Source organism: Eulemur rufifrons, chromosome 16 (genome assembly GCF_041146395.1).
Source record: "Eulemur rufifrons isolate Redbay chromosome 16, OSU_ERuf_1, whole genome shotgun sequence".
NCBI lineage: Eukaryota > Metazoa > Chordata > Mammalia > Primates > Lemuridae > Eulemur > Eulemur rufifrons.
This window is the reverse complement of record NC_090998.1, coordinates 35,560,015-35,586,074: the sequence shown is the minus strand read 5'-3', so window position 1 is coordinate 35,586,074 and position 26,060 is coordinate 35,560,015. Positions and strand designations below refer to the sequence as shown.

Below are 26,060 nucleotides of genomic sequence, written 5' to 3'. Positions count from 1 at the left end.
ACTAACATCGAAGATCACTGATCGCTGATCACCATGAGAAATAATAATAATGAAAAAATTTGAAATGTAAGAATTACCAAAATGTGACACAAAGGCACAAAGTGAACACATGCTGTTGGAAAAATTGGCACCAATAGACTTGATCAATGCAGGGTTTCCACAAACTTTCAATTTGTTAAAAAAAAAAAGAAAAAAAAGAAACATCTGTGAACCTCAATAAAGTGAAGGGCAATAAAATGGGGTGTGCCTATATTTACAAGTGTTGATGGCTAGCCAGATTTACCTTATGGGGTATAGTTTGCTGAAAGCCTGGGTTAATGACCTTTTCACTTTGATACTCTTTGTTTTCCTAAATGTAAATTAATTTTGTGAATTTAGAAAAACTGTGCTGACCTGCTGTCTTTGCCATGGGCAGCATTTACTTCCCTGTTTTGGATAGAACTGTACTCAAAGACTAAGAGATACCCAAGATGATGTCCTCTAGAACTGCAGTCCCCAACCCCCAGGCCATGGCCCGGTACCAGGCTATGTATCACTGCCTGGGCTCTGCCCCATCCCCTCAACCCTCATGTGTGGAAAAATTGTGTTCCATGAAATGGGTCCCTGGTATCAAAAAGGTTGGGGACCACTCTAAAATGTTCTCTCCTCTGGGATATTCTTCTCTGACACCTCGTGCTGAAATGTGAGCTTATTTCTTCAGTAAGGTGGGAGGAGCGGAGAGATCAAAGGGACAGAGGTGTAGAACCTGTCAATCCAGCGTTTCATTCCTGGCTCATTTCCAGGGATGGAAAAACATCTGGCATTGGTGCCAGTTATTCCAATTCTCTGTGACTTTTCTCTCCTGATAAGGTCAGAAAACAAATCTTACTTATCTATGACATAGTCCACCTTAGAGATAATCTGGATAAAATAGTTTATAAATGAGCAAGGTAAGAGTAGCCTATTTAGGAGTGCTGAAGAATTCTTCCCAATTACCTAAACATTTAAATTGTATTTTCAACTTGCAATCCTTGTGTCCTTTATCAGCCTTTGATGAGTTTCTTGTATTTTCTCCTTAAGGACTCACTCGGTACCCGCCCCCCCCGCCCCCCGCCTTCTTACTATCTTTTCTGTCCCACTCTGGTCCTGGGAGCCTGGGAGTTCTTCTTTTCTCAGGTCTGGACTTCTTTGGTGTTAGTTCAGAACATAATGGAGCTTCTCATCAGCCCCACCCTCCAGCCCTTAGTGGCAATGTCCTTGTGAGCCCACACCCATCTACTTTTAAGTAGTTTCCTACCAAAGCAACTCGGAATAAAGAGATAACAGAAATGAACACGTGAGTTAATTATATGTCTGATAAAGATTTTATAATAGCGATTCTGGTCTACTCCTCCATGTCTTGATTTTCTAAGGAAGAAAACCTTATTTTTTTCCTTATTACAGTAACAGATGGGCCTCTGTTTTGGCAATATGGCAGAATAAATATCCTGGAAATGCACCTAATACAAAACTCCTAGGAATGCTAGATAAAATATAACAAACATCCTATAAACACATAGCTGAAATTATAAGAATATAAGAGAAATATCCAGAGGCCAAAATTAGGGAGGGAGCTGGAAACTTGTGTTCAAGTTCATCCTGAAGCACTGGTTTCCAAGGGACATTTGTCAATTTTAATAACCAAGAGGCCTTCCTTCGAATGGCTGAACAGGAGGTAGGAGATGAGGCTTTAGATCCACAGAGAGTTGGAATTTAGAGACCCCCCTAAAGCCAGGAAGGACCTCAAGGGATAGATACATCTTGAGTAAAAGAATAGACTAGAAAAATTCCGGCTGTTGGCAAAGAGATGACAGAGACACTTGTCCCTTATGGCCTATGCTCTGGGTTGGAAAAAAGGCCTTCTCTGATGTTATCAAGGCCTTTCCCATGTGTGGATTTTGGATTAGAATTGACAGTACCTGAATCTCTAGGAAATCCTAGTTTGAGAAACTAAAGTGGTCCTTGTTTGGAGGACCCCAGGACACCTGTGAGAAGCATATGCACATCTCCCATGGAGGCTTGTCCCATACTCAGTCTCTGCAGGATTCTTGTAGATGAAACCCCAAATATGACTTCTGAGTTCAAAATTTTGAAACACACAGGAAATGAACCATTATATGTGACAGTGTTAACAGAAGCAAAAGCAAAATTAGATACACAAGACCTTCTGATATAGGAGCTATTAGATATAGAATATAAATTAAGGTTTAATATGTTGAAAGAGATGGAAGATGTGACAAATAGGTGAATGGAACAGGATATTATAAAGAAAAACAAGGCAAATCTGAAAAAGAACCAAGTAGACCTTCTAAACATAAGAAAGTAATCATCAAAATTAAGAGCTTAATGGATGAATTAAATAGAAAATAGGATACTGCTCATGAGAAAATTGGTAAAGTGGAAAATAGATTTATAGAAATTATATATAAAACAGGACACAGTAAATGATGTAAAATATAAAGAAAATATTGTAAATAAATGCAGGATAAGAATAAGTAGGGCTGATATGTGTAATTGGAGTTCCTGAAGAAGAGAATTAAGGAAAAGATATTGGCTGCTGATTTTCCAGATTTTATTTCCAGATTTTATTTTATTTCCAGATTTTTTTTTAATTAATTTATTTTTTTGAGACAGAGTCTCACTCTGTTGCCTGGGCTAGAGTGCCATGGCATCTGTCTGCCTAGCTCACAGCAACCTCAAACTCCTAGGCTCCAGTGATACTACTGCCTCAGCCTCCTGAGTAGCTGGAATACAGGCATACGCCACCATGCCCAGCTAATTTTCTCTCTCTCTCTCTCTCTCTCTCTATATATATATATATTTAGCTGTCCAAATCATTTCTTTCTATTTTTAGTAGACAGGGTCTCACTTTTGCTTAGGCTGGTCTCGAACTCCTGACCTAGAGCAATCCTCTCGTCTCGGCCTCCCAGAGTGCTAGGATTACAAGCGTGAGCCACCACACTCAGCCAAGACATGAATCTTCATAATCAGGAAATACAATGAATCACTAAACCAAATAAATAAAACCCATCCTAGTTTTATATCAGGAAAAACTATAGTACATCAAAGGAAAAGAGTATTTTAAAAGTATTCAGAAATAAATGGCAGATATCTTACAAAGGATGCCAATTAGACTGATAGAAAACTTGTCAACCATACTAACAGCAACCAGAAGACAAAAGAATAATATATGCAAAGTGCTGAGAGAAAACAACTCTCTACCTAGAATTGTTTGTTTGAACTATAATTTAAGAATAAAAGTTTATAAAGGCAATTTCAGATTAAAACATACAAAAATCCAAATAATCCAAGAAAATTTAATACGACAGACAAGAGAATGTAGACACAGACATAAATATTAACCAAAGGAAAGCTGGTATAATTCTGCTAATATGCAACAATATAGACTAAAAACAATATAGGCTGAAAATAAAAACTATTATAAGTGGCATAGAGTATTGTTACATGCAGTAAAAGATTCAATTAATTGAGAAGACACAATTCTAAACTCATATGCACCTAATAAAATAGGTCAAAAACATAAAGAAAACTTTCAAGGAACTGAAGTAGAAATGGAAATATCCACTACCAAGTGAAAGACTTTCACACAAATCTCTCAGTACCTGTTAGACCGTGTAGACCAAGATTAGCAAGATCATAAAAGAGTCAAACTGTAAATTGAATAAGGTTGAGCTATTGCACATATATAGAAGCTTGTATGCAACGATTACGGAGATATATTAAAATTTTTATTATAATAAAATACACATCACATAAAATTTACCATCTTAACCATTTTTAAATGTACCATGTAGTTGTTTAAAGTACCTTTACATTGTTATGCAATCAGTCTCTTGCAAAACTGAAACTCTTACAGCCATTTAAAAAATTCCAAGCCAGGCACAATGGCGTACACCTCTAGTCCCAGCCATGAGCCCAGGAGATCAAAGACAGCCTGAAACAAACAAAACAACAACAAAAAATCCCCAACTCCCACCATTTCCCCTCCCCTAGGCCCTGGCAACCAACATTCTACTTTCTGTCTCTATGATTTTGACTACTCTAGGCACATCATATAAATGGAATCATACTACTGTATAATTTGTACTTTTTGTAACTGGCTTATTCCATTTAGCTTAATGTCTTCAAGTTTCATCCATGTTGTAGCATGTGTCAGAATTTCCTTCCTTTTTAAGGCTGAATAATATTCCATTGAATGTATTTACTACATTTTGTTCATTCATTCATCATTGATGGATCCTTGGGTTCCTTCTACCTTTTGGCTATTGTAAATAATGCTGCTATGAACATGGGTGTGTAAACATATGTTTGAGTCCCTGTTTTCAATTCTTTTATGTATATACTTAGAAGTGAAATTGGTGGATCATATGGTAATTCTATTTTTAATTTTTTAAGGAATGACCATACTGTTTTCCATAGTGGCTGGAACATTTTACATTCCTACTAGCAGTGGATAAAGATTTCAGTTTCTTCACATCCTTGTTAACATTTGTTATTGGGTTTTTTTTTTTAATAGTAGCTATCCTGATGGTTGTCTTAGGTGGCATCTCATTATGGTTTTGATTTGAATTTTCCTAATGTTTAGTGATATTGAGCATTTTTATGTGTTTACAGGCAATTAGTATATTTTCTTTGTAGAAATATCTAGTCAAGTCTTGTGCCTATTTTTAATTGAGTTTTTTGGTTGTGAAATTGTAGGAGTTCTTTATATATTCTGGATATTAATCCCTTATCAGGTATATGATTTGCAAATATTTTCTTGAATCCTGTGGGTTGCCTTTTTATACTGCTTGTAGTGTTCTTTGGTGTAGAAAAGTTTTAAATTTTGATGTAATCCATTTAATTTATATTTTCTTTTGTTTCCTGTGCTTTTTGGTGTCAAATTCATGAAATCATTGTCGGAGTCAATGTTATGAGACTTTTTTCCTATTTTTTTCTAAGTTTCATAGTTTTAGTTCACATGCTTAAGTTTTTAATCCATTATGAGTTAATTTTGTATATGGTGTTATTTAAGGGTACAACTTCATTCTTTTGCATTTAGATATCCAGTTTTCATAACACCATTTGTTGAAAAGACTGTCTTTTCCCCCATTGAATGGGGAATTGGCCTTTTGTTGAAAATCATTTGACCATATGTTTGAGGGGTTATTTCTGGCTCTCTCTATGCCATTAATCTATATGTCTGTTTTGATTACTTTAGGTTTGTAGTGATTTTTAAAATCAGAAAGTATGAGACCGCCAATTTCATTCTTTTTTAAGACTGTCTTGACTATTTGGAGTCTACTGAAATTCCATACGAATTTTAGGATGGATTTTTCTATTTCTGAAAAAATCATTGGGGCTTTGATAGGAGTTACATTGTATTTATAGAGTATGTTGGGTGTTGGGCCGTATTGACATCTCCACAATATTAAGTCTTTCAATTCATGAGCACGAGATGTCTTTCCATTTACTGATGTCTTCTTTAATTTAGTTTGGCAACATTTTGTAGTTTTTCAGTGTAAAAATATTTTGCCTGCTCAGTTAAGTTTATTCCTAAGTATTTTATTCTTTTTGATGCTATTATAAGTGAAATTGTTTTGTTAATTCTGTTTTTGGATTGCTCATTGTTAGTATGTAGAAAAACAACTAATTGTTGTGTTTTGATTTTGTATCCTGCAACTTTGCTGAATTTATTAGTTCTATTTTTGAGGGTGTGTGGAATCTTTAGGGTTTTATATATATAAGATCAGACTGTCAGGCCGGGTGCGGTGGCTCATGCCTGTAATTCTAGCACTCTGGGAGGCCGAGGCAGGAGGATTGCTCAAGGTTGGGAGTTTGAGACCAGCCTGAGCAAGAACGAGACTCCATCTCTACTAAAAATATAGAAAGAAATGATTTGGACAGCTAAAAATATATATAGAAAAAAATTTGCCGGGCATGGTGGCACATGCCTGTAGTCCCAGCTACTCGGGAGGCTGAGGCAGAAGGATTGCTTGAGCACAGGAGTTTGAGGTTGCTGTGAGCTAGGCTGATGCCATGGCACTCTAGCCTGGGCAACAGAGTGAGACTCTGTCTCAAAAAAAAAAAAAAAAAAAAAAAAAAAAATCAGACTGTCTGTAAACAGAGATAATTTCACATCTTCCTTTCCAACTTGGATACCTCTTTGTTCTCTTTCTTGCCTAATTGCTCTACCTAGGACTTCCAGGACTATGTTGAATAGAAGTGGCAAAAGTGAGCCTTCTTGTCTTGTTCATGAGAGGAAAAGCTTGTAGCCTTTTGGCATAGACTGTGATGTAGCTGTGGGCTTTTAATATATGACCTTTATTATGCTGAAGTAGTTTCCTTCTATTCCTAGTTTGTTGAGTATTTTTATCATAAAATGGTGTTGAATTTTGTCAGATGCACTTTCACCATCAATTGAGATGATCACGTGGGAGTTTTTTGGTCTTCATTTTGTTAATGTTTTGTATTATACTGATTGATTTTCATATGTGGAAACTTCTTTTACATTCCAGGAATAAATACCACTTGATCATGATGTGCTGCTGAAATTCTGTTTCTAGTATTTTCTTGAAGATTTTTCATCAATAAGATGTTGGTCTGCAGTTTTCTTTTCTTGTAGTGTCTTTGGATTATGGTCTCAGGATTATCCTGGCATCCTAGAATGAGTTTGGAAGTGTTCCTTCCTCTTCAGTTTTCTGGAAGGGTTTGAGGAGAATTGGCATTAATTTCTCCTTAAATGCTTGGTAGAATTCACTAGTAAAATCTTCTGGTGCTGGTGCTCTTTGTCGAGAGGTTTTTGATTACTGAATCAATCTCCTTACTAGTCATAAATATGTTAAGATTTTCTACTTCTTAACAATTCAGTCTTGGTAGGTTATATGTTTCTGAAATTTGACCATTTCATCTGGGATATCCAACTTGTTGGCATACTATTTTTCATAGTACTCTCTCACAATCTTTTTGTTTTTTTTTTTTAAAAAAAATTGGTGGTAACATCTCTTTCATTTCTGATTTTGAGTCTTCTTTCATCTTAGTCAATCTAGTTAATGTTTTGTTAATTGTGTTGCTCTTTTTGAAGACCCAACTCTGGGTTTTGTTGATTTTTCTCTATTGCTTTTCTATTCTGTTTTGTTTATTTCTGCTCTTTACTATTTCTTTCCTTCTACTAGCATTGAGTTTATTTGTTTTTAATTTTTTTTAAATTTTTTTGAGACAGAGTCTTGCTTTGTTGCCCAGGCTAGAGTGAGTGCCATGGCGTCAGCCTAGCTCACAGCAACCTCAAATTCCTGGGCTCAAGCAATCCTCCTGCCTCAGCTTCCTGAGTAGCTGAGACTACAGGCATGCGCCACCATGCCGGGCTAATATTTTCTATATGTTTTTAGTTGTCCAGCTAATTTATTTCTATTTTTAGTAGAGACAGGGTCTCGCTCTTGCTCAGGCTGGTCTAGAACTCCTGGCCTCGAGCGATCCTCCCGCATTGGCCTCCCAGAGTGCTAGGATTACAGGAGTGAGCCACCGTGCCTGGCCTAGCCTTCAGTTTAGTTTGGTCTTTTTTCTGGTTCTTTAAGGTAGCTTTGTGCAGTGGTAGTATTGTAGTCAATGAGGTTTATCTGAGACATGATTATTGCTAATTGAAAACTAGTTCCTTAAGGTATAATTTTAGGTAGTGTGTTTGAAATCTATCTTCTTCTTCTTTTTTTTCTATGTAAGGTGATTTGATAATAAACATGAATTTATCAGTGTCCAATATTAATTATAAAACCTCTGTCTTCTTATTTGAAGCCTTTTAAACAGTAATTTTTATACTGACCACAAAATGGTCATGTGGCAGACCCTTTCTAGAAGAAACTAGAATGTAATCTGGTGTGCAGTTTTTCACCACCCCTCTCTAACCCCTATCCCATGAGCCCAGGAAGGAGCTCTCCGTGTCTGCCTGCTCCTCTGCAGAGCACTGTGGCTGACTCATTATAGGTCTTCTCTTTCATTCCCAGCTTGATTGTCTTCCTTGGAAGCTCAAAATTTTGTAACTCGTTTCTTCTTTTTTGATTTTATCTTGCTTTGTTTTACCTGTTTGTACCTGTTTCTCCAGAGATCTATCAGCACACTTGCCTTGGCTGCCAAAACCTCCTTGATCTCCCAGGCATAGCTCTCATTGTGAAGCATGAAGATAGTATAGTTCAATCCCACAATGGATGGCATAGTTGGCATTGAAAAGACTGCCCTGTCAGAGGCACGTGGTTTCTTCTGTCTCCTTCTCAGTGGGGCTTCCTGATACAGTGACAAACATCATAAGAGTCTTCCCCTTTTTTTGCCATTTTCAATATAGTTTCAGGCTTGCTTGGGTCTATCCCTAAGAAGTTGGCAGGTACTGAAGGTCTCCTGTGTTCTGGAATCTCTCCTCCTTCTATGTCATTATCTTTCTCCCAGAAGACATGCCATGTCCACATCATTGTAATCATGAATCATCTTCTTCTAGGGAAGCAGGGTAGCCTTGCCTGGTATCCTGGCCAGGCCGTTGGCTGTATAAGCCCTAGCAGCAGCAGCAGCAGCAGGAAGAGGCCAGAGGCACAAAGCAGAACCATGGCTGTGTGCACCCAGTAGAGGCTGCCATCTTCCCTTTCTTCATTTTTTAATGTAAACTTTTGTAGCTATAAATCTCCCTGTCAGCACTGCTTTTGCTACATCCCCTAAGTTTTGGTATGTTATGTTTTCGGTTTCGTTTTTCTCAAGATTTTCTAATTTCTCTTTTGGTTTATTTTTTGACTCAATTGTTGGATAAGTGGGTCATTTAATTTCCATGTATTTGGGGATTTTCCACTTTTTTCTGCTATTGATTTCTAGTTTTATTCCATAGTAACTGGAAAAGATAATTTGTATGATTTCAGTCTTTTAAAGTTTATTAAGATTTATTTTGTGGCCTTAACATATGGGTTATCCTGGAGAATGTTCCAAGCATACTTGAGTAAAATGTGTATTATGCTATTGTCAGATAAAATGCTCTGTATATGCCTGGTAGGTCCAATTGCTCTACACTTTTGTTCCAGTCCTCTATATCCTCATTGATCTTCTGTCTGGTTGTTCTATCATCAATTGTAAGTGGGATATTAAAGTGTCCTATTATTATAGAGCTGTCTATTTTTCCCTTTAATTCTGTCAAAGTTTGCTTCATATATTAATATTTAGGATCCCTGAAGCTTGTTGCATATATGTTTATAATTGTTATATCTTCAGGATGATTTGACTCTTTTATCATTCTATAATGTTAGTCTTTGTGTCTTGTAACAGTTTTTTTACTGAAAGCCTATTTTGTCTGATATTATTGTAGCTACACCTGTTTCATTTGGTTATTATTTGCACAGAGGATCTTTTTCCATCCTTTCACTTTCAACTTATGTATGCCCTTAGGTCTAAAGTGAATCTATTGTAGACAGCATATAGATAGATCTTGCTTTTATAAAATTTCATTATGCCAATCCATGTCCTTTGCTTGGGGAGTTTAATACATTTATAGTTAAAGTAATTGCTGATAAGGCAAGACTTACTATTTTATTTTTTTTCTGTGTGTCATACAGTTTTTTTATTCCTAATTTCCTCCCTTACTGCCTTCTTTTGTGTTTTGTTGAATTTTTGTAGTGATATATTTTGATTCCCTTCTTATTTTCTTTTGTGTATATTCTACAGATATTTTCTTATAACCATGGGGGATTACATAAAATATCCTAAGGTTATAATAATCTATTTTTTTAAATTTTATTTCAAAGTATTACAAGGTACGAATAAATTTGGTTATATGAATCACTTTTGTAATGCTTGAGTCATGGTTATAAGAGTGGCTGTCACCCAGATATTGCTCATTGTACCTATTAGGTAGGTTTTTACCTGTCCTCTCCTTCCTCCTTCCCCCTACTTAATTTCCATTGAGTTTTACTTCCCTCTATGCACATGTATGCTCATCTGTTAGTTCCAATTTAATAGTGAGTACATGTGGTGTTTGTTTTTCCATTCTTGGGATACTTCACTTAGGATAGTGGTCTCCAGTTCCATCCAAATTGTTGCAAAACTCATTAAGTCATCCTTCTTTATGGCTATATGATATTCCACGATGTACGTGTACCACACTTTTGTTAATCCACTCATGAACTAATGGGCATTTGGATTAATTCCATATCTTTGTAATTGTGAATTGTGCTACAATAAACATTTGAGTGCAGGTGTCTTTTTGATATAATGAATTTTCCTTTGAGTAAATACCCAGTAGTGGGATCAAATGGTAGGTCTACTTTTGTTAATAGTTCTTTGAGGCATCTCCGTACTGCTTTCCATAGAGGTTGTACAAATTTGCAGTCCCACCAACAGTTTATACGCAATCCTTTCTCTCTGCATCCACACCAGCATCTATTGTTTTTGGACTTTTTAATGAAAGCCATTCTGACTAGGGTAAGGTGATATCTCATTGTGGATTTAATTTGCATTTTCCTGATGATTAGTGATGTTGAGCATTTTTTCATATGTTTATTGGCCATTTGTCTGCCTTCTTTTGAAAAGCTTCTGTTCATGTCTTTTTAATGGGATTGTTTTTTTTTTCTTGCTGATTTGCTTGAGTTCTTTTAGATTCTGTTTGTTAGTATTATATCAGATTTATAGCTTGTGAATATTTTCTCCCAATTTGTAGGTTGTCTGTTCTGTTAATTATATCCTTGGCTGTTTAGAAGCTTTTTAATTTAATAAAGTCTCATTTTTTATTTTTATTGTTGCTGTGATTGCCATTGAGGTCATCTTCATAAATTATTTGCCTAGGCCAATATCTAGAAAGTTTTCAAAAATTTTCTTCTAGAATTCTTATGGTTTCATGCCTTATATTTAAGTCTTTTATTCATCTTGAATAAATTTTTGTAAATGGTGAGAGAGATGGATCCCATTTCATTCTTCTGCATGTGGCTATCCAATTTTCCCAGCACCATTTATTGAATAGGGATTCTTTTTCCCAGGGTATATTGTTGTCTGCTTTGTCAAAGATAAGTTGGCTATATATGGATGGTTTTATATGTGGGACTCTGTTCCATTGGTCTATGTGTCTATTTTTGCACCAATACCATGCTGATTTAGTTACTGTAGCCTTTCTACTTGGGTGATCTGTCCAGATCTATCAGTGGGGTGTTGAAGTCCCCAGCAATTACAGTGTTGCTGTTTATCTCCCTACTTAGGTCTAATAGGGTTTGCTTTATGAATCTGGGCACTCCTGTGTTAGGTGCATAGATATTTAGGAATGTTATGTCTTCTTTTTGAATTGTTCCCTTTACCATTATATAATAACCATCTTTGTTTTTCTTTACTATTGTTGATTTAAAGTCAATTTGAACTGATACAAGAATGGCTACACCTGCTTTCTTTTGGTTTCCATTTGCATGGAATAATTTTTTTCCATCCCTTCACCTTCACCTAGAGTTTGTCAGAGTCCTTGTGGGTTTTATGTGTTTCCTGGAGCCAGCAAATACTTGGCTCATATTTTTTTATCCATTCATCCAGCTTATGTCTCTTGAGTGTAGGGAATGTAAGCCAATTAAATTGATTGATAGAATTATATGTGGGATGCTATTCTGTTCATCCTGTTGGTTAGTACCTTATTGCTTTATTTTACTGCTTGTATTACTGCTTTATTTGACCTCTGAACTTTAGCTTTTGGGTAGTTTTACATTGGAAGATGCCCATCGTGTTGCTCCATGTATAATGCAGTTCTCAGTATTTCATGCAGGCCAGGTCTGGTCTTGACAAATTCCCTCAATGTTTGCTTGTTTGGAGAAGTCTTTATTTCTCCTCCATTTATGAAACTTAGTTTTTCAGGATACAAAATTCTAGGCTGGCAGTTGTTCTGTCTAAGAGGACTGAAGATGGGGCCCGAATGCCTTCTGGCTGGTAAGGTCTCTGTTGAGAAGTCTGGAGTTAGCCTGATGGATTTTTCTTTGTAAGTTACTTGACATGTTTGTCTTATGGCTTACAGGAGTTCCTCCTTCATGTTGACTTTGGCCAGTCTGATGACTATGTGTCTTGCTGATTGCCTCTTTGTAATTAATTTCCCAGGTGTCTGTTGAGCTTCTGGTACCTGGATATCTAAATCTCTAGCCAAGACCAGGGTAGTTTTCCTCTGTTATTCCCTTATATTCCCTGGTCTTCTCTAGCAAGAGCAGGGTAGGTTTTCCAGCCTTTGTGCATTTTCTTCTTTACCTTCTGGGATGCCTATGATTCCTATATTTGGGTCTTTTACATAATCCACTATTTCTCATAGGCTTTGTTCATGCCTCTTAATTCTTATTCATTATTTTTGACTGATTTAATATAAAAGAGTTGTCTTCAAGCTCTGAGATGAGATTCTTTCTTCTGCCTGGCTTACTTTATTCTTAAAATTTCCACTGTGTTTTGTATTTCCTTAAATGAATTTTTCATTTCCAGAAGTTCTTTCTGGGTTTTGTTTAATATGTTGAGTTCTTTAGTGAATTTTTAATTCATTTCCTGAATTGTTTTTCTGGTTTCTTTGAGTTGGTTTTCCATTTTCTCATGGATTACATTGAGCTTCCTCATAATCCATATTTGGAATTCTTTATCTGTAATTTCATTATTTTCATTTTGATTAGTATCCATTGCTACAGGGCTGATGTTCCCTTTTGGGGGAGATCTTTTGTTCTGATTCTTCATACTTCCAGAGTTCTTTCACTGATTCCTTCTCATCTGGAGGAGCTGTTGCTTACTTTTTTTGGATTTCATATTGGCCTGAATCTGACCTGTGTCTAAAATGTTGGCATCAGCCTACCTCAGAAGGATATTGTAACTGCATTTGGCTGTGACTCATTCCAGTGGTGGGGGCTGCTGGCTGGAGAAGTAGCAGTACCTCTTATACAAGACACCTAGGTGATGCTCTCTCACAGTTTACCATTAGGACTTCTGACCACTCAGCCATTGTACCAAACCAACAGTCTTGCTTTACCCATCTTAATTTGGTGTCTTGAGCAATCAACTGTCATTTCCATCTTAACATTATCCTACTTTCCTGGATGTGCTTCCTAAATCTTTTGGTTGGAAAAATCTGATATCAGATTGAGAAGGCAGATGAGGCATTCACTGATGAATCCAACAAATACTAATATTTATTAACATTTACTCTGTCAGGTCTGCTAGAAATAAAATAGTGAATAAATATACCATCTTCCTTGTTTGAAAGAAATATTTTTAATGAGATCACTTCCTGAATACGGCTTACAGGATCAATGTGTGACCATGGTTTTGCAGGGGGCCTTTAAATGACACCAGGATTTGTAGTTCTGACCACTTTTTGCACATTAGTCACACTAATACAGTTCGAGTATTTCTTATTCAAAATGCTTGGGGCCACAAATGTTTTGAAGTTTGGATGTTTTTCAGATTTTGGAATATTTGCACATACATAATGAGATATCTTGGGGATAAAACTTATTTATGTTTCATATATGCCTTATATGCATAGCCTGTAGATAATTTGATTTTCCCCTTGGAGATGCCGCATAAACTGTGTGTGGTGTGCCTGAATTTTGACTGCAACCTGTCACGAGATCAGGTGTGGAATTTTCCACTTGTGGGGTCAGAAAAAGTTTTGGATTTTGGGGCATTTCAAATTCCAGGTTTTCAGATTAGGGATGCTCGATCTATATTGCTGGTCATAGTTCCTCCCCTGGATCCCAGAATATCCAAGAAAAATAGCCTAGAATGCAATATACGTACACAAATATATGCTGAATGTGGCTGGCTACACAAACCACAGCAGGCCTCATCACACTATGTAGCCTAGGACAGACAGCTGGGGAATGAAGACCAAGAGCTCAGCAGGTATTGAGCAGGATGAGGCAGCTTGTCTGAGCCAAAGCACCAATGCAGACCTTGCGTTGGAGACAGAGTTTTACTAGAGGTCATTGACATTAACCAGAAGATGGATTTCACATGCACGGACAGCGGAAGGGGTGCATTGGTCTTTTTTTGTTGCCCTCCACACATGGAGTTTATTCTCCAACTTAAACATAAATGCCATGGTGGCTCTGGTTCCAATTTTTATAAAGCAGTTGTTCTCAAAGTTTTTTGGCCTCAGGACCCTTTTATACTCTTCAAGTTTTGAGAAAACAAAAATTTTTGTTTGGGTGAATCATATTTATTATAAAATTTACTGTGTTAGAAACTAAATCTGAGAAAATTTTAAAATAACAAAAATAAACCCATAACATGTAAAACAAAATGTTTTAACAACAACAACAACAAAAAACCCTATTTTTCCAAAATAATGTAGTGCGAAGAGTGACATTGGTTTATATTTTTAATGTCTGACTTAATAGAAAACAGCTAAGCTGCTCATAACCGCTCCTGCATTCAATCTGTGGCCATAGCTTATGTCATAGAGGCCCTGGAAACTCCACCGGTACGCTCATGAGAGAATGACAGTGAAAAAGGCCAAGAATGTCTCCGTGATATTGTGAAAATAGTGTTGCCTTTGTGGACCTCCTGAGAAGGTCGTAGGCCCTCAGGGGAACCTAGATGACACTTTGAGAACCGGTATTCCAGAATCTCATGGCCGACAAGGTGCTTTCAACATATGTCAACACTTATCAGTCTTTTCCACCAAGTCCCACTGAAGACAGAGGAAGGTGAAGGTATAACCTGGGACCTACATGAAGCAGCTCACTGTAAGCATGGAATTTCTTTAAAGGCTGTTATTTTATATTAAAAACTCATTTAAATTTTACATTCACTTTCAAAATACCTGTTTATTTTAATAGGACCATTTCTCCCTTAATCATTGAAACCCTCCCCTCCAAGAAGACACCTCATGTTTATCCTGTGGTTTCTTATACCCCCTGGCACACTGAATCCAGTGTGAAAACCATTGACATTGGGGACGTCATTGGAGGAAACTATTTAGCCCCATTTTAGGAAGCTGGAGCCTAGAAAGGTTTAGTAACTTTGTGGAAGTAAAGTTCAACCAAATGAGAACAGGCAAAGTCTATTTACTCAGATCTTGCTATAGCAAAGGAGTCCACCACTGTCACTTGTGTTTTGCCAGGGACTCACAGGCAGGCAGAGGAGTAGGAAAGCTTTATAGGGGATAAGAGGGAAGGCCCCAGGTGAGTGGAGGCTGCCGGTGTGGGGAAGCCGCAGGCAGGCTAGCCAGAAGGGGGACATCCCATGTGATTGGTTAGGAGGCATATTTGGCTTTCTCTGGTTGGTCCTAAGGTGTAAGCAGGGACCAAAATTAGGGAAGTTATTAGGGAAGTTTTGGCCATATTGGGCCAATTGTTATATAAGTCATTGTTTAGCTTCCTGGATTGTCCCTAGAGATAGCAGTCTAACTTCCTACAAGTCTGACATATAGCAGGGTGGCCTCCTAGGCTGATTGTAGATAAGGGCTGTTTCCTGGGCAGGTTGTGGATCAGAGTTCTACTTTTATATATTGTCTGACCATCATCTGTTTGTATATTTAGTCTCTCAACTTTCTAAAGGTTATGAATCTAAGCAGTGGCAGATCCAAGACTTTGAGTCAAGGTCCTCTGTTTCTAAATCTTATCTCCTTTCTTATAGCTGGCAGGCTGCCTTGCACCCAGGTAAAATAACCACAACGCTGTCTTCTGCCCAACCATTGCCCTCATTTTTTCCCCAGTGACTTTCTGTTATACTCTAAATGTACTTGTCGACCCGAATTAAAACATGATATATTTTTGGTGAAGCCAACTATATTCTCGAGTTGCTTGGATCAGTACATTAAAACTCTCACTTTTTACCCCAGGCAAAGTTTCTGTTCCTTTCTCTCATCATTTATAACATGCTAGTGGGTGGGAAGGGAGAACATTTGCCCCAGGCACTGATTCACAGCTGACAAAGATTTGGTTTAGTTTGGCTGGAGCCAGCAGGTCAGAGTTGCTAAGGAAATGTTTGGAGGACTGATATGTTTGTAACAGGCTGGCCATCCAGGCAGAAACTGGGCTGCATTGTGGGCTGGTTTGTGAGCAGGACACTGGGCTGCTGTCTTTCCTAATCAGGGGGACTAATATTAAGCAATTAGGTGCCCAGGAATGAAAGGAGATGTTAAGTGGGACACGATTTAGAAAAAAAGATATTGTGATATTATCCAGGCTGGCAAACTGCAAAGGGATGGATCCCTGAATACAATGGGAAACCCAGGAGTGAGCTCTCAAGAGACATCCAGGGACCGTTCCTCTTGTAACACGGAGTGCCATGATCAAGTATCAGGAATTACACTGTTCACACGGAACAGGTAATAGAGCTTCAGAAGGTGATGTGGAAGAATATTGTCAGGGAAGTTTTATTTTAGGCTTTCAGTGCAATTTCCTACATTGAAATGAGGAAGGTAACGAAATGATTTATCCTCATGAAGGAAATTGAAGAGGAGGTCTCAAGAATGCATTAGCCTGCCTCATTATTAATGAAGGGTTAGTGTTAACGTGGTAGGTTCTCTCTGGGCTCCTGTGGGAGCTCCTGGGGTTGTATTTGCCCCACCATCACCCATGAAAAGGGCAATTTTAACAATTTCCTGGGAGCTGCTCCTTACATGTTTGCTTTTCAGTATTTTGGGGAGCAACCAGATGGAGTATTTATTTATTTATCTTTAGTTATATCTGCACAGCAGAGATGAGGGACAGGAAACCGTCCACTGATTGGTGGAGTCTCCTGAGAGATTTGCCCCTTTGCACAATTGTCTCTGGTGGTCCTAAGGTGCAAGCAAGGACCCAAATTAGGGAAGCTGTCAGTTATTAATCAAGTCTTGGCCATACTGGGCCAATTGTTACATAAGTTATTGTTCAGCTTCCTGGCTTGCCCCTAGAGATAGCAGTCTGACTTTCTGTAAGTCTAACTTAATAGCAGTTTGGCTTCCTGGGCTGATGATTGTACATAAAGAATTGGTTTCCTGGGCAGGTTGCTGCAGGTTGTGGGTCAGAGTTCTGTGTCTATATATAGTCTGGCCATCACGTATTTGTATATTCAGTGTCTCAGTAATGAAGGCTGACAAGGGGGAACACGGCCCAAATGGTTTTGCAAAAGGGGTCCTCTAGAGAGAAGGCGGCAAGAGAAACTGGTGTTTCACCAGTTATATCCCCTTGGTCACTACTGGTCAGGTAATTGGAAGTATTTAAAAAGAAAAGGGAATACACTATATTTGTAAATGCTATTGCAGATATTTTAACATTTCATTAAATTTGCAAGTGGAACCAAACATTATTCAAAAGTCTTATAAAAAGTGACTGGTGAAATTTGCTAGATTTATGAATAGGATTTGAGCTGAGCTTTAGGAAATAACTAGCTTTCTGATCTGCAACCTTAATGCACTGAATGTAATTTTTAAAAAATCCAAAGCAAATCTCTGAAGTTTCTTTTGGGCACAGAGTCTGCCTGATGGCCCCAACTCACATTTGCTGGGACCTCTGGGGAGTGAGCTGAGCCTGGGGATTCCCTGCACAGCCTTTCTCTACAGCTTGGGATTTTTAAATGACATATTGTTTTTCTTTTATAATCACATACTTAATTTTATAATCTTTTTTTTTTTTTTTTTTTTTTGAGACAGAGTCTCACTCTGTTGCCCGGGCTAGAGTGAGTGCCGTGGCTTCAGCCTAGCTCACAGCAACCTCAAACTCCTGGGCTCAAGCGATCCTCCTGCCTCAGCCTCCCGAGTAGCTGGGACTACAGGCATGCACCACCATGCCCGGCTAATTTTTTTTTGTATATATATATTTTAGTTGTCCATATAATTTCTTTCTATTTTTAGTAGAGACGGGGTCTCACTCTTGCTCAGGCTGGTCTCGAACTCCTGACCTCGAGCGATCCACCCGCCTCGGCCTCCCAGAGTGCTAGGATTACAGGCGTGAGCCACCGCGCCCGGCCTATAATCTTTTTTAAAAAAAAAAAGCTACTTAAAGTCCCAGCATAAAGCTATGTTGACAGTGAGGTAACATCTAAGGAAACATGTGGCCCAGCGTCTGGTGGTTGTCAGAGGAATACCTTCATTCCCCCAAATGAGATGGGGGTATTTTCCTTCAGAAATGAACTTCGAATTGGCCCTCTGCTGGGCGTATAATGCTTGAAGGGGAAGAACATTATTAGACTTGGTCCCACGTGCATAATTCAGTGATCAGACAAGACTCTCCTGTTGGCCCAGTTATGGAATATATTTAAGTTATAGTTTTATTGTAAACCTATTGAGATTTAAGCTGTTCAAGAAAATCCAAGGATAGGATGAGTAAAATCTAGATTATATGTTTCTCAGGATAAAGAAAAGATTGATTTTTGTAATGAGAGTATGCTTTATCTATAATTCCCCTTTCTGCACCTAGGCCTGCTGTCCGTACAGAGACTTGTCCTTTCTGGGTGGCACTGTCCCCTGCAATCCTGGTTTAGCAAGTGGAAGACATCTTCATGCGATTAGAGGAAAGCACTCTTTCCTCCTAGCCAGTGCCCACACTGGGCCACCTGGCATGGTAGGCTGGTCGTCAGCTCCTACTGGGTCTCCACGCTTGGTGCCTTGTGCAGGGCTCAATTCCAACAACTGCATGCAGCAGCCTTGGCTGAAACCTTGTCCCTACATTTTCCTAGAAAAACCAAGTGGTGGCTGTTAAAATATATCATTTTAGATACATTTACACAAAAGTGCACATTTGTTATTCAAGTGATACATAACTGGTCACTAGTTAATAGCAGATATATATTTGTTCTCTTCCTTAAAAAAACATTAAGACAATTAAATATAGAGACCACTGTATTGTTTGAAAAAACAAATTTATTAAAATGCTCATAATTATAAAAGAATATTAAAATGCACAGAAATTAACAAACATTAATTACAAACTTTACATCTTATGCTACAGTGTAGGAAAAGCATCATGAATATTTCACTTCTACTTAAGCTGCTCATACATTTTAACTTCTCACACATCTTATGGACATAAGAAAATGGTACAAGAAGTGTTTCAATGAAAGAGCACATTCTGACCCCTTGTGAATCAATGTTTCGTGAAATTCAAGACACATGTGCATTAAAAAGGGAACACTTTGGTGACAGTATATAAGACGGCCTTGTTTAGTTTTAAAACAAAAATGATTGCTTTCCCTTTCTAATAACATAGCTAAAATATCTGAGGGATGTTTAAAGAAAAATTCCCTGAGTATTTGGTCTAACGCTTCAATTCATTAAAATTCACAGGCATTACAAAAAAAGATATAAAGCTAAAATTTCTTTAGTGGTTAACACTGGACAGGTTGAGGGCAGACTGTCCCTTCGTGGGTCCACGGCCACAGGTTCCCCTGGGGCTGCTGCCTCCGTTCCCACTTGCAGATGCCGCCGCTGTGGTCTGCAGCCCCTGCCCCATGTTCTGCACCACAAGTCATCCCTGGACTCACCATAACATTGTGGATGGCATGAGGGACCCTGGGGCTCCACTATTTTACTCTTTTGGGCATCTTAGCAGTGTCAGACATCACATTTGCTGCCTTTAAAAATGTAGAGCGTTTTCCCTCCTGTCCACAGCAGCACATTTTAAACTATGAAGAGGATTCTCTCAGCTGGGACTATGAAAACATAAATGTATGTTTCTTCTGCAGTTCTATGATATATACAAGGAGATAAGGTAAAAATACTTTCTTTTCCATGCTGACATAAACAGTGATTAATTGCCATAATTCAAACACCAGGAGATAGTCACACACTTCAGAGAAAAGAGGTAAAAATAGAGAGGAAGTGACACCCCCGCCAGGGGCAGTATCACAGGGGAGCGAGGAAAGGAACTGTGGCACTGCCATCTGGGCTGTGCCGAAGGAAAAACGGTTGCTTCCAGCGGGAAGAAATTCATTTCTCCAGCCTAGTGCGGTCAGACCTTACGTGGCCTGTCTTGAACACTCTCTGACCACACCATTAACATGATTAAGAAAGATAAGCAAAATGTTGTCCCCGATCCACCAGGACAATTTCAAAGCCCAGAAATACTGCTTTGATGAATCCTATATAAATACTGGTTTTTTTTGTTTTTTTTTTTTTAAACATTTATGGCAGGCATTTAAAACTGTGATCTAGAGTTAAGCTACTTTATTATAACAAGACGGTAAAACCTGATTACTGAAACATGTTTCACTTTCCTTAGCTGCTGGGATGCTGACAGGTTGGCTCCTCTGGCACCTGAGCGCTTACCAGCATCCCAGCGGGGGGAGGCCCATCCCGCGGGAACAGTCGGCCTCCTCCTCCTGCACCCAGCACTGACCCGTCACCAGTCTAGGGGGAGAGGTGCTGGCTCCGTGTCTTCTCCAGAGCTCCCAGAGGGCCTGATGCTTCAAAGGCAGTGAAGCTGAGGAGACTGCTAGGCTGAGCAAGCTGAGGGGGCGAGATCTGTGCTAGGACAGGAGTTCAGCAGGAAGTTACCGTCTTCAGATACCGGTACAGTCTGTGGCCAAACCATTTTCCTTTATTACCCTTAACTGCCTGATTGGCCCTAGAAGAGGGTGTAAGCTCAAGTCAAATCCAGAGTCTCTTTTTGATCAGAAATAATCTGGGTGTACTCCTGTCTCTTGGGCAATCATACAGTTACAGACGAGTTACTGGGCCCAGAATAAGCAGATGAAGGGTACAGGGAAGCCACATTCGCTATGACAGATGTTTTGGTACGCTGACCACTTGGACATATAGAAATAAGCCAAGTCCTGCAGACTCCCTGATGAAAGGCACGCCCCGCACAAGGAGCATAATTTGCATGGCTCGTAATTAGGGCACTTGCTGTTGCTGACCATGTACAACATCGTCATGCCACGATGGCTATGTAGTGAGCCGTTTGTGAAGGCGCTTGGTGATGTGTAATACTGTACCTCCTGCATCTAATGAATAAGTCATCTGCTGGGAAACTGATGGGCTTATCTTTTCCAGACAATTATGTTGATAAAAGTATAATTTTAATCATGTGATATCATTTTTCCCCCAAGAAATGACACATCTTTAGAAGAGATAAGTTAATTATCCAGGTCAACATGAGTTACAGTTCTGTTGGAATCTCTAACCTTCCCTACTTTTGTCATCTTACTCCCTTGAGATCTGCAAAGCAGTCAACATTGATTAGGCACAGGATATTCTAGGAGGGCTCCTGGAAGATAAAAGGTGTCACTATAGATTAGGACAAATATGCTTTAAAACCTTGCTATCTTCATTCCAATCCACTAAGAGTATTTCTTTGAGATGGAAAGACAGGCCAAAATGAAGACCAAAACCAGTTCCTCTGACGAACTGAGGTTCCCTTTCTGGGGGGTATGTGATTATACACCTAAACATTGTGAATTCTGGAGTCTATTTGCCACTTAATAACAGCATTCATTCCAACTGAATTCCAAGTTGGTTATTTTCAATCACATGAAAGCTATTAAGGTGGGAGCATGTCTGATCTTTAGTGATGGTACTATAAGGAAAAGATAACTCTGGAACAGATCTGGCAAAGTGAAGAAATGGAACACCGCCTAAAAATAAAGATCATGTGCCCAAGACAGAAAGAAATGAAAGTAATCAAACAGGAAAAAAAAAAAATCCATTCTGTTTTAGAAGGGGCAGTTTTTAAGCACACTAAGAGACTTTTCCTGTGTTACTAAAATTCCAATTTATCAAAAAAGGAACATTTTAGGTTTTCCAGGTGATTAATTTTATGCCCTTCTTGATCTAAGTTTTACATCTTCCTGTTCCTGCATCGCTCGCTGAAACTGAAAAATAATATGCACGGAAATGGCAATAGTTAAGACTCATATTTGCCATAGTGATTTAACTTAAACATTCTCATTAGTGATTCATAATACATTTTGACAGAGCTAAATTCCTTAAAGTGCTTCTCAGAACATAAAGCTCTTAATCTAATTTTGGCCGTAAATTGTTATCTACCACCTCTATCATCCTCTCGGCTATCACCCCCATGTTTTTTGTCATATCTTTGAGGTGACTCTCGTGAAGAAGCTTCTGGGTTAGGTATTTCTCTCTCTTGATCTTGCTCTTCGTGAGCTTTGATACATCCGGGATTGCATATGAAATGATAAATTTCACAGAGTAGATGACATGCTGAGGGAGAGAAGAAGAGAAATGTCAGTCACAAAGAAATGGAGGAGAACCCCAAGTTCCTTTCATTCGTATTTGCTTGTCATTATGGCAGTGGATGTGGACAAGGCAGTGGACACTCTACATGTTACAAGCCCCAGCAACAGGCACTGGGCTTGTTTCCAGTTTTTGTATTAGGAGTAGTGCCATTGTACATTCTTATGTTTGGATCCTGGAGCATTATCTGCAAGAGTTTCTCAACAGTGTAGACCCAGGAGTGGAACTGCTGAGACTCTATGTCACATGAATGTTCAGTTTTACAAGATGATACCAAAATATTTTCCGAAGCAGTTACACCAGCTTACACTCTTACCAGCAGTGTGATGCTCTGCACCTCTGCCAGAACTTGGTATCATCAGACTTGTTTTTTTTTAATTTTTTTTTTCCAGACAGAGTCTCTGTTGCCCGGGTTAGAGTGCTGTGGCGTCAGCCTAGCTCATAGCAACCTCAAACTCCTGGGCTCAAGCGATCCTACTGCCTCAGCCTCCCGAGTAGCTGGGACTACAGGCATGTGCCACCATGCCCGGCTAATTTTTTCTATATATTTTTAGTTGTCTGGTTAATTTCTTTCTATTTGTAGTAGAGACAGGGTCTCACTCTTGCTCAGGCTGGTCTTGAACCCCTGTGACCTCGAGTGATCTTCCCGCCTCGGCCTCTGAGCATACTTGTTTTTAAAAACCAACTTCGTGATTATGAAACGAACTTTCACTTTGGTCTTACTTTGCATTTTCCTGATTACTAATGAGATTAAACACCTTTTTATTTTTTTATTCACTATTCAAAAATCCCTGACCTAGTGAGGTAAATAAAGACAATATACAAAAAACATAATTAAAATCAAGCTACGCATGGTATTAAAAAGTGTTAAGAGCTACAGGAGAACAGTAAAGCAGTGTAAGACTTACTGTGAGTGCCATGAAGGGCTTCCCCTCCTCCCCCCGATTTTATATAGCTTGGTCTGGATATGCCTAACTGGGCAAAGACTTTAAGGACGTAGGGGAATGAGCCGTGCGGATACCAGGAGGAAAGGCATTCTAGGTAAAGAGAAAGTCAGTGCAGAGTCTGTTTGGCAGAAGCCTCCAGATGCATCTCTGGAAGGGGAAGGCTGGAGTGCAGTGAGAGAGAACAAGTGACGTCCACGAGGCAAGGAAGCATGGCTGGACCACGGGAGGCTGTGTGCCACTGTGAGGACTCTCAGGCTTTGACTCCGACTGAAAGGAAGACAACAGGAGACTATGGGTCCTAATCCAGGCAAGAAACGATGGTAGCTCTGACCTGGTGGTAGCAGCAGAGTTGGTAAGAAGCAGTCAGTGATATACTTTCAAGGGAAAAGCCAATCAGGTTGGATGTAGGGTGAGAGAAAATAAACAAAAAAGGTTCCAAGGACTCTGGTGTGAGCACCTGGTGAGATGGAGTTGCCATAATCAAAAGAGAAAAGCCTGTGGATGGAACAGGTTTAGGGCCAGGCTGGGAGAGAAGGGAGTAGATGTAGGACAATATAGGAAAACATAGGAATTTGGGGCAGTACACATTTGAATATATTAGATAATCAAGCAGAAAGGTCAGGTAGGTAGCCGGATTCGTGGGTTGAGTTCAGGAGAGAGGTGCTCTGGAAATATCCATTTGGCACCAAGAAAGTGAAGACAGACAAAAGAAGACAACCAAGGAATGAGTCCCAGGATCATTAAAAGAAGTGGCCAGTGAGGTAGGAGGGAAGGAAAAGAAAAAGTGTTTTCCTGGGAGCTAAGTGAGGAAGAGCGTCAAGGAAGAGTGAGTGATCGGCTGTCAAATGCTGCTAAGTTAGGTAATGTGAGGGTCGAGAGGTGACCACAGGAGCCTGCCAACATGATGGCCACCGGTGACTTTGGCAAGAGTGGTTACAGTGATGAGGAGGTGCAAGCATGCCTGGAGTAGGCAAAGAAGAAAGAGGGAGAGAGGAACGGTGGACAGAGAACACTGACAACTCAGTCAAGGGCACTGGCCACAAACAGTTTGAGAAGAGGATGGAGCAGAACAGGTGCAATAAGGGTGGAGAGGATTTTATGTTGAGATGAGATATTAGTGTGTTTGATGATGGAAATTATATAGTAAAGCAACAAAGGTGGATGTAGGGAAGAGGTTATTTTTCTTTCCTCTATTTCTGAGATAACATTATGGATGTATGGAATTTCTATGTTATGCCACCCTTACATTTCTGGATTAAAGCCAATGTGGTGTGATCTTTTAAAAATATATTGCTAGATTCAGTTTGCACATTTTATATTTTTTTTAACAAATTCGTTGTGTGTAGTTAAGGTATACAGCATGATGTTAGAAGATACATATATAGTAAAATGATTACTACACTAAGTCCTCACTTAATGTTGCTGATAGGTTCTTGGAAACTGCGACTTTGAATAGAATGACAATAGCAGGTCCTAGAATAACGTCATTTCCTTCAGTGTTTTGTTATAACGTTGATGAGGGAAAAAAATGATTTGTTACATGTTATCTTAAAGTCACAGTTTCCAAGAACCTATGGATGATGTTAAGTGAGGACTTACTGTATAGTGGAACAGATTAACATATCCATTATCTCAGTTTGCACATTTTAGAAAGATCTTTGCCTCTATGTAATGAGCAAGATTGGCTTTAATTTTCCTTTCCTTTCTCTTCTTGTCTGATTTTAGGATCTGTGCCACTGTTAACCTCACCAAATGAGTCAGAGCGTATTTGCTCTTTTTTTGATCTCTGCGGGAGTTTGTATAAGGTTGAAATGGTCTGTTCTAAAAAGCTTGGCACCATTCTATAAAGCCACGTGACCTGATGTTTTCATTGAGGAAAGGCTTCAATTATTCAAAGTTTTGCTGTAATTCTAGGTTTACAGTTACCCTCTTTAGCGTTCTGAAGATATTAGACCACTCTTTTCTGGCTTCCACTGTTAAAAAGCCTACTCTCATTCTAATTTTAATTTTCTTTGTCAGTTATTTGTCTCTTTGGTTACTTTTAAGTTTTTGCTGTGTTGCATTTTTCTTACAATATGTGTGTGAATTTCTTTGTTATTTATTCTGCCTGATACATGTCGTGCTTTCTGCCCTGTAAACTGTCTTTCATTTATTCTGGAAAAACTTTAGCTATTAATGCTTCAAACATTACCTCTCCTCTATTATCTGTTTTCTGCTTCTATGATTTTTTTTTTTTTAAGGTAACACTTTTCCTTCTGTCTTCCATATAACTTCTGTTTCATACGTCCCATTTTCCTATCTGCCTGTGATATATCAGAGGTAATTTTTTTAGACCTATCTTCTAGTTCACTAATTCTCTCTTCAGATTTGCCTAAATTTCTGTTTAATCTGTGTTAATTTTTTTCATTTCCCTATTTATATATTTTTACTTCTAAGTTCCATTTAGCTTTTTCAAAATTGTCCTATAATTTTTTATAGTTTCTTATTTGCTCATTTTTTTACTTTGCCATTTGTTTAAATATTTTCATATAGTTAACTTATATTCCTTATTTGATAACTCAAGCTCTTGAAGTTATCAAGTGTTCAAATCAGTTGTTTTTTCCTGCTGAATCTCATTCATTTTTAAAATTTCCCCTTTCATTATTAATCTTTGACTGTGAGCTCATGTTTGATTATCTTGATCTGAGGAAAATCTTGGGATCTAAATTGAGGACACTTTTCTCCAGAGAAGATATGCATTTCCTTCCACTCTGAGACAAATTTAGCCTCTTTTGGGGTCTCTCGCTTAATCTGGAAGTCTTGAGCTCAGCTCTCCCACTTCCCTGAAGCCTGGTCTCCCTGAGCTCAGAGACGAAGGTACTGACAAAAAGTGGCACTTGCCCTCAGAGTCCTGCTGCACCTCAGGGGAGCTTCCTGCTCTCTGCTCTATTTAAACCCATCACCTAGTTCTCCCTCTTTGT

The 26,060-nt window shown here is 38.7% G+C and overlaps 1 protein-coding gene and 2 pseudogenes across 4 annotated transcripts in view; 1 reads left to right on the top strand and 2 right to left on the bottom strand.

The window, feature by feature from the left end:
• Window positions 1-7,594: 7,594 nt before the first annotated feature.
• LOC138397644 (U4 spliceosomal RNA) lies at window positions 7,595-7,701 on the top strand (annotated as a pseudogene).
• Window positions 7,702-7,989: 288 nt separating this feature from the next.
• Window positions 7,990-8,490, bottom strand: LOC138397260 (LRP chaperone MESD pseudogene; annotated as a pseudogene).
• Window positions 8,491-18,860: 10,370 nt separating this feature from the next.
• Window positions 18,861-26,060, bottom strand: part of ANO6 (anoctamin 6) — a 189,469-nt gene continuing 182,269 nt past the window's right edge. For all 4 annotated transcript variants that reach the window (XM_069489270.1, XM_069489272.1, XM_069489271.1 and 1 more), the window contains exon 20: window positions 18,861-22,120. In XM_069489270.1, coding sequence (XP_069345371.1) covers window positions 21,914-22,120 — 207 coding nt within the window. In that variant the 3' untranslated portion in view covers window positions 18,861-21,913. The remainder of the gene's footprint in view (window positions 22,121-26,060) is intronic.